Source organism: Trichomycterus rosablanca, chromosome 6, assembly GCF_030014385.1.
Source record: "Trichomycterus rosablanca isolate fTriRos1 chromosome 6, fTriRos1.hap1, whole genome shotgun sequence".
Classification (NCBI taxonomy): Eukaryota; Metazoa; Chordata; class Actinopteri; order Siluriformes; family Trichomycteridae; genus Trichomycterus; species Trichomycterus rosablanca.
In genome coordinates, this window is record NC_085993.1 from 37,507,583 (window position 1) to 37,519,780 (window position 12,198).

A 12,198-nucleotide genomic window follows, 5' to 3' on the forward strand; every position below is an offset into this window, starting at 1 on the left:
TATTTATTGGCTTCTTGGTTTTTGCAACCTGCTTTAGTTGGTTTTGATTTTGCTTGGATTGTATCATCATGGCTCTTCTGCTATCCTGATTTGTCTAATTTATTTAGTTAGGCTGTACATCTATCTAAAACCTTTTAATTTATTTCTGCTTGGTGTGTGTATTTAGCTTTGTTCCTTTTCTTTATCTTCCACCCATCTACACAAATTCTCTTTATATAAATAGATAGTCAGATGCAATAGGAAACTAAAAGATTTAGCTCTATCAAATACTAGATCATCAATCAACTATAAATACTGGAAAGATTAAAATTTCGATCTTAACATTTATCCTAATTAATAGTAGGTTATTTCCCTCTCAAACCTTAAACCCTTCTGTTACCAATCAGGCCGTAAGTCTATCCTGATATTTTAATATATTAAATTGCTGTTGTTTCTATATTTTGCATTCTTACCTTGATTCATTCAGTAATCCATCCTCTCTGTGTTTAGACAGACTAGATATTTAAAGCCAACAGAGAAACAGGCTGATTTGCCACCACTGCATTTGGAACACATCATTACAACAGATCATCAAAAAGCCTGTAAGAACCGGGAATTTTTGGAATTCTTAATTTTGAGAGAGCCTGTCAGGCTGTAAATCCATCCTAAAATCAAGCTAGCTATTGTTCTCTAAATCCTCAAACCTTAGTCATATAAATCCATCCTGCTATTTTAGATATTTAGTGTTCTGTTTAGTGTTTTTTGCACTATTTCTACTCTTATACTCTTCTACTATTATATGTGCCAATAATGAGAAGGATTGTTGTTATTTGGGACAGCTTGATGTATTCCAAATAACAGATAATCAATCAACTTTAAAAATTTTAGAATTTGGCACCATTAGTTAAATTAGTTAATTAGTTAAACAAACCTAAAACCTCCTTATTTCCCAAGTCAGACTGAGAGACTGTCATGCCAACCCAAACAGTGGAGGGTGTCAGCTGGGAAACACGTGTTAAGCTTCAGGATTGATATCATTTGATCTTCCATAACCTTTGATTCATTGGCTGATTGATTGATTCATCGATTTTTGCTATTTTTTCATCATCTTCGGATTTCATCTTCCATTTATTTTTAGAAATCAGTGTTATTTTTTCATACTAAGATCCTGCTAGGCTCAAATTTTGTAAAACAGGCCCAAAGCTTAAAAAATTGTCTTCCCATCTTGGTTGGCCATCTTAAATTCATCATCCACCAAAGCCACCTTTGCTGAGGTGTCCCATTTTTCGTCTTGCTGTGGTCCCTGAAATTTACAAATATTTATTTCCTATACGTCAAGAGGAAAGGGGGCCCCCCTTTCATAGAATGCGGCAACATGGGTCTCTTTGACCGCGGAGTTCAGATGTTGCTGACCACTGTGGGCGCCTTCGCTGCCTTCAGTCTCATGACCATCGCGGTCGGCACGGACTACTGGCTCTATTCAAGAGGAGTGTGCAAAATAAAGACTAACAACGAGAATGAAACCAGTAAGAAAAATGAAGAAGTGATGACGCACTCCGGGCTGTGGAGAACCTGCTGTTTAGAAGGTAGGTTTTCTTATCATTTTTTTTTATTTAACGGCTGGTGCTTTGACATTTTAATAAACCAATCCTGTGTATATTGTGTATCGGTCAACGTGGGGTCATTACTGGTCTAAAATGCATTGGTACTGGATCAGATTGGACATGTTCTTGGAGCCTCTCCAATCTTTAATGAAATTTGATGTTGGCTGAAACGAAACAGCTTATTGAGAAACACATCACACAAATAGATGGCATGATGGCAGTCTGTGTTTCTAAACCCCTGGTCAGTGCCTACAGGTTTCCTCTGGGTACTCAGGTTTTCTCCCCATATCCACAGAAGATGTTAAAAGTGAAAAGACTGCTGCCTCTAGGAGTGAGCATCTGTAAGCGTGTGGTGCTCTGCCATAAACTAGTTCGTTCGGGTACGTTTCTGTTTCCAGGTGGTGCAGGGCCCACTGCAACCTTAACAAAATGAAGTTGTTACTAAAAATAAATAAATGAATCAATCAGTTAATTAATAAATGAAATACAGCTTACCATAAACAAGACATCATCATTCAGTGAAGGTTTTTGTATAAGTAGCTTGAATATAATCAGTTGATGGTTTGCAAAGGATCAGAGTAACAGATCGTGATCAGAACCGACCAATGATGATGACAAATCTGATTGTGACATGCTCTGAGTAGCCTGACAGTGGGCCCAATTTTCGTCTGACAGTGGTGCATCTGGGAGAGTGGACGCTGCATAGCAGCACAGGTCCTAAAGACTTGAGTTTGAATCTCACTTTTAATCACTGACTATGAGAATTTCTGCATTTTTCTTGGTTTTTCTCCTGGGACTGAGGTTCCCTGCCACTTTCCTGAGGGCAAATCTCCAAACGTACTATGCTTGAAGTTTATTTTTATTTATTATTCATCATTTTTGTCTTATTTTTGGAAAGAAGTTTGTTGGTACATGTTAACAAACAATAACTTTGTCCCACTATATTCCATCCTAATGTTTATGGTTATATCGTGTATATTTAGGACAGTGCATGTGATATTAACCATAAATACTTTTTCAAACTATTTAGCCCAAACTTGGGAAGGGGAAACTGCAATTTTCTTCCATAAACCTAACAGATCCATAGATTTTTAATGTCAACTCATCTGACATCTAGAATGGCATAATGTTCAGAATCCTGTACATATGCCCCGTAGATCCCACATCTGCCTCCACTAACATGGCTTCTCCTCAGGCTTGGCGCTCGGCTGGCTGATTTGTATGCAGATTACTGTTTAATTTTCTCGGTGGAACAGCCTGTTTTCTCTGTTCTCGGGGTTCAATTAAGGATGTCTGACATCAGATTCAATCAGGGAACTGGAGGCGCGTGCTCTTCATATCATCGAGAGCGAGTGACACGGGCTGAAGCTCGGCTGTCAGACCATCTGATACCTGGCGCTTACACAGCCAGAGTGAGAGGGATAGGCAGGGAGGGGAAAATCGGGACAAAATGTTACCAGATGTTCAGATGTTTCAGCTTTTGCCAGGCACCTGGGCCATTTCTGCACCTGGTGCTTATGGTTATCTCATCTTCTTCGACCAGGTTGGTCCTGATAGGCAGTATAATATGGGCAGTATTGGTTATTGAAAGAATAAAATTTGGCCACTTACTGAATAGATCCTGGCTTTTATTTTTATAGACAGTAAAGCTATTCAGTAAGAAGAAACATGTATTGTATTCATTTAATTTCTGAATATAAATGCTGCTGCTGCACCTGGTTTTATTGATTGAAGGTGAAATAGCTCAAACAAAACTTGAATGGGAAAGGTTTTGGAGCCGTAATAACACCTTAAACATATTAAAGAAACACATTTGTCCAATACCATATCGGTCACCCGCAGAAATTACTGCAATGAAACATTTTTTAAATCAAATTTTACTTATTTATCTTTTTATTATTATTTTTTAATTATTTTATTCATGCATTGCCTCTCTTTTCTCCCAATTTAGCATAGCCATTTAGTCCTCCACTGCTTGGGACCCTAGTTGCATCCAAGGAGACTATATGTGCCTGACACTCGCACTGAAGGGAGCATGTGTCAGGCAAATATACCCTCCTTATTCTCCCACACATTGGTGGATTCACATGTAATGCCAGTCTCATGCGCAAAGAGTCACACACTGATCCCCGCACTTCTCCACCTCTGTATAGGTGCCACGGCCTACTAACCAGGCTACCTACACAGCATCAAAGACCCTGCCTTCTTTTTTAGTCCAGTCTTTTCCCACCCAGCAGACTATGGGCCAATTTCGTCTGCTGCAGGAACTGCAGCACAATTGGCGACCAGCTGCCTGGTAGCACAACTGAGATTCAAACTTGCGCTTGCGGAATTTCTCACTGTGCCACTTGGGTGCCCAGTTTGTAATCTAATTTTAGTCCCTATTTTTGACACATGGCTTTGATTTCCCACCACAGAATCTCTCAGGTTGGACTGGGCTTCTTCAAAACTTTGATTCCGATCATGGGTAGTTGTTCAGAGCTTGTTTTTGTATTTTTAATTATGGTCAATTCACTTCAGCTTCAGCTCACAAACAGGTGATCTTTCCTTTAACAGTTTTCTGATAAGCTTTCATGCTGGTTCTTTTTTTGACTTCATAACAGTCATGATAACAGCCTTGTTGTTTATTAAACATTATTTAAAAAGATTTAAGTATCATCTTGGTGCCAAGTGCGGAGTGCCCCCTGTCCTATTGTATTAACTCAGACAGTTTGTTTACTTCATGACATTATCCAACACCAAACTTTTAACCCATGCTAGGTCATTCAGCACTGATCTGCTTCAAATAAAATAAAGTATAAAAAGTGTGAGGTAGCATGTTTTAATCATTATGGAAGTACATATCTTCATTGTTCAGGTTTTTCATCGATGTTACGGCTCCCGTTTTAATAAAATGCATTTCAAAAGTATGGCTGTCCACCATAAAACAATAGAAGTAGCAGCTTTTTTCACTGTACGCCACTAAAACCACTGGTAGTATTTCACAGTAAATAGCAAGCCAAGTGCACTGTAAAGCTCACTGATATAAAGTATTCTGTGTAATTAATACCAGTTGCCAAGTTTTTAAGCCGTTCCAAGCCAAAATGGAATTGGTCGCTATTTCAACATTTTTGAGCTGTCGAATTAAAGTCAAATTTGGCTTTTTAAGGGTGGGAAAAGCTCTTTTTCAGAGTTTTTAAAGATATAACAGACTATTTTAAATCCATTTATATTTGAGAAGACAACCGGGCAATAATAATAATAACATTTAATTATTGTAAGTTATTGTAAAACTTTACAAAATATATAAATTTTTGTGAATACATAGGCTTACTCTGTTACTGATTTTGTGATAGAATTCACCACATGGGCAAATTACTACTTTGACAAACAAAAGCAAGTTAATACTGTACATTGCACAGTGAAAACCACATGGCAACAAAATCCTGAAATAGCCCTGAGCACACCTCAATGTATTTTTGTTGTATATGTACCTTATTATTATTATTATTATTATTAATAATAATAATAATAAAAACAACACGGTGTGTTCTAAATGCCAAAAAATAAGAATTCAAATGTTACCAATTTGAAAAGTCATGATCTAGCGCCCAGGTGACGCAGAGAGATATTCCGCTAGCACACCAGCGTCGAGATTTAGAACTCCTCGGTTCAAAACTCGGCGCTGCCACCGGTCGGCTGAGCGGCTTCTAACGGGCATAATTGGCAGTGCCTGCAGGGTGGGTTGACCGGAATACGTGGGTGGGAAGACCGGAATATGTGGGTGGGGTCTTCAAACGCTCTGTTAGGACCCTGATCGATGGATAGAGGCGCCTGGGTGCATGGGTGGAAAAGCGTTCCATTTAAGGGCCGCACGCAGGTCAGAGGAGGCGTGAGCAGCAATATACCCACCTCAACTGCAAAAAATGAAGGATCCCCAGCAGTGGAAGACAAATTGACTACACTTAATTTGGAGAAAATGGGAGAAAAACGCATACCGATCAGCCATAACATTAAAACCACCTTCTAGTTTCTAAACTCACTGTCCATTTTATTAGCTCCACTTACCATATAGGAGCACTTTGTAGTTCTACAATTACTGACTGTAGTCCATCTGTTTCTCTGCATGCTTTGTTAGCCCCCTTTCATGATGTTATTCAATGGTCAGGACTCTCCCAGGACCCCCACAGAGCAGGTATTATTTAGGTGGTGGATCATTCCATGCATTCTAATTGATGCGTACACGTTTCAGGTACGGCAACATATAATCCTTTTTGGAAGAATTCTTAATCGTGGACTTTTATGCTTGTTTTAACAAGATGACAAAAATTTAAAACAGTATGGCTGCATAATTAAAGAGCCTGTAGTACAGTTCTGTTCCTGTTAAAACCTGACACTTTATTAAGTGCAAATTATGTCAGCTAAGGCTTTGTACAGTTGCACAGCTGAAAACTTGCATAACAAATGAACAGAACAACATACTTTAAAAAAACTGGATCAGTTGGTGTCTTTAGTCCCCAAATGATGTTGTTGGCAGAAATTGTGCTAAAACACAGTGGTAAACATGCTTCTGTTCCAACTCTTTTATAATCTCTGATAGACATTACATATTGGAATGAGCATATATAAAAATTACATTTTACATTTTCAGCATTTAGCAGACGCTTTTATGCAAAACGACTTACAGTACTGTGACAGTTTACTGTCCGAGCAATTGAGGGTTAGGGGCCTTGTTTAAGGGCCCAATAGTAACAACCTGGCAGCGGTGGGGCTTGAACCAGCAACCTTTTGATTACTTGTTCTGTACCTTAACCGCTAGGCTACAACTCCCTATGCAATAAAGTTCAATAAAACAATAAGTATTGTGTTACCTATTTTAAAAAATAGCCAAACCTGACTGTTGACGTTTAACAAGTATGGCATGTAATACTGTATACACTGATCAGCCATAAACCACCTCCTTGTTTCTAAACTCAGTGTCCATTTATCAGCTCCACTTACCATATAGAAGCACTTTGTAGTTCTACAATTACTGACTGTAGTCCATCTGCTTCTCTACATACCTTTTTAGCCTGCTTTTACTTTGTTCTTCAATGGTCAGGACCACCACAAAGCAGGTATTATTCTCAGCACTGCAGTGACACTGACATGGTGGTGGTGTGTTAGTGTGAGTTGTGCTGGTATGAGTGGATCAGACACAGCAGCGCTGCTGCTTAAAATACCATGTCCACTTACAGTCCACTCTATTAGACACTCCTACCTAGTTGGTCCACCTTGTAGATGTAAAATCAGAGACGATCGCTCATCTATTGCTGCTGTTTGAGTTGGTCATCTTCTAGACCTTCATCAGTGGTCACAGGATGCTGTTGGCTGGATGTTTTTGGTTGGTGAACTATTCTCAGTCCAGCAGTGACAGTGAGGTGTTTAAAAACTCCATCAGTGCTGCTGTGTCTGATCCACTCATACCAGCACAACACACACTAACACACCACCACCATGTCAGTGTCACTGCAGTGCTGAGAATCATCCACCACCCAAGTAATACCTACTCTATAGTGGTCCTGGGAGAGTCTTGAGCATTGAAGAACAGCATGAAAGGGGGCTAACAAAGTATGCAGAGAAACAGATGGACTACAGTCAGTAATTGTAGAACTACAAGGTGCTTCTGTATGGTAAGTGGAGCTAATAAAATAGACAGTGAGTGTAGAAACAAGCAGGTGGTTTTAATGTTATAGCTGATCGGTGTATAGCAAGGTAATCGAATCAGATTCTGGTCAAAAAACTAGAAATCATGCTTATACATTTTTTAGGCATTAATTCATGAGTCCTGTATACATTACCTGAACACATCAGGTGCCACTATAAAGGTTAAATGCGACCCTGAGTAACACGTATCAGAATAATAATACATGTAATTATCTTTATTCTGCTAAATCCTTTCACATCACATTTCCCTCACCGACCTGAATACCCATAATGCTCTATTTACCATGCATACCAGAGATTCCCTATACATCTCAGTCAGCACTTTGCATCCACCATGTCCCTGCTCAATCATTTCCATTGGTAATGGCCTGTCCTGCATTAACTTATGGCTGGACCCGAATCAATAAAGCCCAACCTGCAGTTAAGCCTCAGCCTAAACATTTGCTCTGCTGAGTATGGCATTATTAGAACCAATAATTTATTTCTTACACGTCTGTTTCAAAGGCTGTTTGCCAATCTGGAGTTATGCATGTCTATTTACATTTATGATGCAAATAATATTATTGTTAAACCATGCTGAGATGAATTACTAATGAGTTAAATGGCAGCTAGCTTGATCATATTAAAATTTTTGATGGTTTTATAGATAGGATTGGCATTAAACAGGAAGGCGGGTCTGATGGTCAGAGTTGATATGGGCTCATTTATTTATTTATTAGGATTTTAACATCATGTTTTACACACTTTGGTTACATTCTTGACAGAAACGGTAGTTACTCGTTACACAAGATTCATTAGTTCACAAGTTTAATGTCAAACACAGTCATGGACAGTTTTGTATCTCTAATTCACCTCACTTGCATGTCTTTGGACTGTGGGAGGAAACCGGAGCTCCCGGAGGAAACCCAAGCAGACACGCGGAGAACATGCAAACTCCCAGGAACCCAGGACCTTCTTGCTGTGAGGCGACAGTGTCACTGTGCTGCCCGATATGGGCTCATAAAACCTGAATGAACAAGATTTGTACAAAACAATATTCTGGTCCTAATCACATTGGTGCTGCTAATTATAGAATAAGCATAAATGTAGTATTGGGTATGGTGTTGGGTGGCACATGGTACACCTTGTAGACCCCCTGTATCTGTGCTGGTTTTCCTCTGGGTACCCCAGCTTTGTCCCTCATCTCAAAAACATCTAGAAGGTAAACTGGCTGCTCTTTAATGACCCTAGGTGTAAATGTTTGGCACCCCATCCTAGACATTTACCTGTCTTGAGCCCAGTATTTCCAGGGGAGACCTGACCCACAGTGACCCTGACTAGGCTGAAGTGGGTAGTGAAAATGAATGAATGATGAAGCGTTTTAAATATTGTCCTATATTACAACTCCAGTAGTACCTTGTAACTTAACGTCCCCTAAACTCAAAATCTTTGAAACTCAACGCCCCTTCGTCAAGAAATTTGTACCCTTAAACTCAACATTTCCCTTAAACTCAATGTGTTCAGTTTTTTTTTTTTTTAATGTATATTTAATTTTAAATTAACAATGAACAGTCACTTTGTTCAGTGCTCGGCTTGAGCGGTGCTGTAATACGTTATCGAAGTGTGCATATGAGACAAAACTGCATTTGTGTGGAATAACTCCACAATGTTCCTGTCCACAATGCTCTAGGTGTGCCTTGCACCCATTGACAAGCTGGGATAGGCTCCAGCAAACCAGAAAACTGAGGAGAATCCAGCAGGATAACAGCAGCACGGAACAGATCATATGCTAACATCCAAACAGGAAATAATGAAACATTGAAACAGTGATCAAACACTCAAACCTCAAACAATGCAAGACAAAGAAACAGCAGAGCAGTTGGGGATAGTATTACACAAACTAATCAAAGGAAACATGGGAAACAGGTGAAAACAATAGACAAAAGACATCAATGAAAAGAGGCAAGACTGGGCGTGTGCTAGAAAATGACAACATGAAGTCCATGTGTAGGAACCATGAAACCATTACAGATATCCCTAACCCCCTCCCATTAACCTGAAGAATGCCATGGAGGACACATTTTTTAGTGCTTTTGCTGGTTAGAGGCTGTTTAAGCAGCAAAACAGGGACCAAGTCTGGAGTACTGACTGGTCTGGAGAGCTGGCTGGGATCAGTTACAGGTCTGGAGATCCGGCTAAGACTGTTAACTGGTTTGGAGAGCCGGCTGAGGCCAGCGACAGGTTTGAAGGGCTGATTGAAGCTGGCAACAGGTCTGAATTGGCTGGAGTGTTTTTTTTTTTCCAAATGCGAAATGCTTGTAGGTGGATTAAATCCTTTACATTGCCTTATGCGTAGGCAGGTTAATAATACAATGCCTTAGACTTCGCATTTTACACACACATGACAAACAACAAACAAACAGCCCTCTAAAAAGAAGGAATTAAACCATATAACAGGGCTAAAAGGACAGAATTGTGCTCCTACCCCCTACTGTCTCCCAAAATAGTCTCTTGATTCACGTATGTTCTGTAGAGCATACAATTATGCATCAGGCGCACAAACTCAGCATGACATTTACTGAACTATAATACATAAACCGAGAGAAAACCCAGTATTATGCCTGTGGTTAAACACTGGGGTCTGGTCGGTGCTCTTGGGCTGGAAAGGAGGTAACCAATGTTCACACACTCGGCACTTTGAGCAAATCATCACACGCCTCATCAACCACTGCATCTCAGAGCAGTTCATAGTAACAAGAGAGAAAATACAGAGGAAACCACACCAAATATACACAGTCCAGAATTACAGAAGCCAAGATTCTCTTCACAGGTGCATAACAATGAAACTGTCCATGTATTAATAAATTACTGCTTTGTCTTTGGCTTTTTATTTTAACTTGTGACTCATTGAACTGTTTTACTTCATTTCTGATTGACTTTTTGGCATTTTGCTCACATACTGTTTGATTTTAGATCAGGAAACAAAACATGATATTACACTGGCGCTTGGGTGGTAAAAATGTAATAGCCCAATAATGCTGGAATCCAGGGTTCGAATCCCCAGCAGTGCTATTGTCCAGTCAGGCATCTACATACAGGCATAATTGACTATGTTTGGGAATTGAGGGATCATGATGGATTGGCATCTTGTCCAGGGTGTGTTTGCATTGCGCCCAGTGATTCTGGAGAAACCAGACCCACTGTGACCCTGAGCAGGACAAAGCAATGGCAAAACATTAACATGAAAAAGAAAACATATTACACAATGATTGCATATAAAGGCATATAAAGATACCAGTGTCAATAGTTTAGTTTAGGTTAAATATATGTCTGAGTCAGACATGGAATAAAGAAACATGGGGGGGTTGTGTTTATAGAGTGAATGGCAAATATGAAGTAATAAAATCAGCCTGGATCTGTGATTTTTAAGTTTTGAGCTTAAAAAAAATTGATAAACACTTTAAATTAATTTTGGTTTTATGTCACTAACCTTCAGTTTTACTAAACCACCTGTGCTGGCTGTAATGCTTATGTGTGTATGAAGGCTGAGCTGTAATGAGCATGTGTGTAGAGAGGCTGTGCTATAATAGGTAGGTAGGTAGGTAGGTAGGTAGGTAGGTAGGTAGGTAGGTAGACAGACAGACAGACAGACAGACAGATAGATGGATGAACTGTATTTATCCCTTTACAGACTACTCATATTAACACATTTACAGAGTGAAGGACATGGTGCACAAAAGCAAGTACAAAAGACAACATTAAATATTTTACCATTAACGCAAAATAAGAATGCTAAAACGCTAATGTGTATTTGTGTAGAGGCAATTCAATTGTTGTATTATGCTCCTGGGGCTTGTTGTATTATGCTACTGGGGCTTTAATTTCCTTCGGGATCTATCTATCTATCTATCTATCTATCTATCTATCTATCTATCTATCTATCTATCTATCTATCTATCTATCTATCTATCTATCTATCTATCTATCTATCTATCTATGTGCATCTTGAATGTCTCTTTGATCCTGTTCTAGTACCCTATTTACTTTATATCGAGTCAGCTTATGAATGAGTAAATGACTGTATTTTTGTACAACCCTGACCAACTCAAAGGAAGCTCAGTAAAAGCATAACACATATACAGTACATGGTTTGAATTACTCCCAAATGTTTTAAATCTAAGATTCTGTCTGTAGGTGATGCTAAACTGAATGGGATGAGTTAGAAAATATAAATAAATTAATAATAAATGTCCACTTCTGTCAAATCTGGGTGGGTTATTTGAAAGTAACATTCCTTTTTAATAATTGTCCATGAGCAGCACAGTGATACAGAAGATAGTGTGGATGCTGCATAGTCCCAGGGTCCTTGAAACCTAAGTTTGATCCTAGCCTCAAATCACTTTTTTTTATTTTAGTTTCCTCTTACCTCTAAAACATGCCAGTAAGTAAATCTTCTGCTTTAAAATGTGTGTGTGAATAAATAGTGTTTGATGCTCTGAGTTGGACAGGCATGTGTGTTCCCACATTGCACTGTTTCTGGGCAGACTCCAAACCAACCGTGACCCTGATGAGAATGAAGCATTTACTGTTGATGAGTGCATTCCAGCCAGCTGTTTACTTTTGTACAACTGACTTCAATAAGATACTTTTCGCAACAGTGGTAAAACACGCGAGCGCACCAGAGCTGACATTTTGAACTTGTCGGTTCGAAACTCAGCTCTGCCATCTGGCTGGGCTGGGCGGCTACATGAACAACGATTGGCTTGTTGTTCATACAGGGTGGGAAGCCAGATAGGGACCTCATAACTGATGCAATTAAGACCTCTGCTGGCTGATTGATGGCTCCTGCACAGAGTTGAGGAATAATGCGTTGATCAAGGTGTGGCTCTCCATACACAAAGCTGATCCGCATATGAACTCGTGCAGGTGAAAAGATGTAGTCGGCTACGGC

General features: G+C 39.4%; 1 protein-coding gene across 1 annotated transcript in view; it reads left to right on the plus strand.

Annotated features, from left to right (window-relative positions):
• Positions 1-1,257: 1,257 nt before the first annotated feature.
• cacng2a (calcium channel, voltage-dependent, gamma subunit 2a) overlaps positions 1,258-12,198 on the plus strand; it is a 104,766-nt gene continuing 93,825 nt past the window's right edge. Inside the window, exon 1 of the mRNA XM_062997788.1 lies at positions 1,258-1,565. Coding sequence (XP_062853858.1) covers positions 1,355-1,565 — 211 coding nt within the window. The 5' untranslated portion in view covers positions 1,258-1,354. The remainder of the gene's footprint in view (positions 1,566-12,198) is intronic.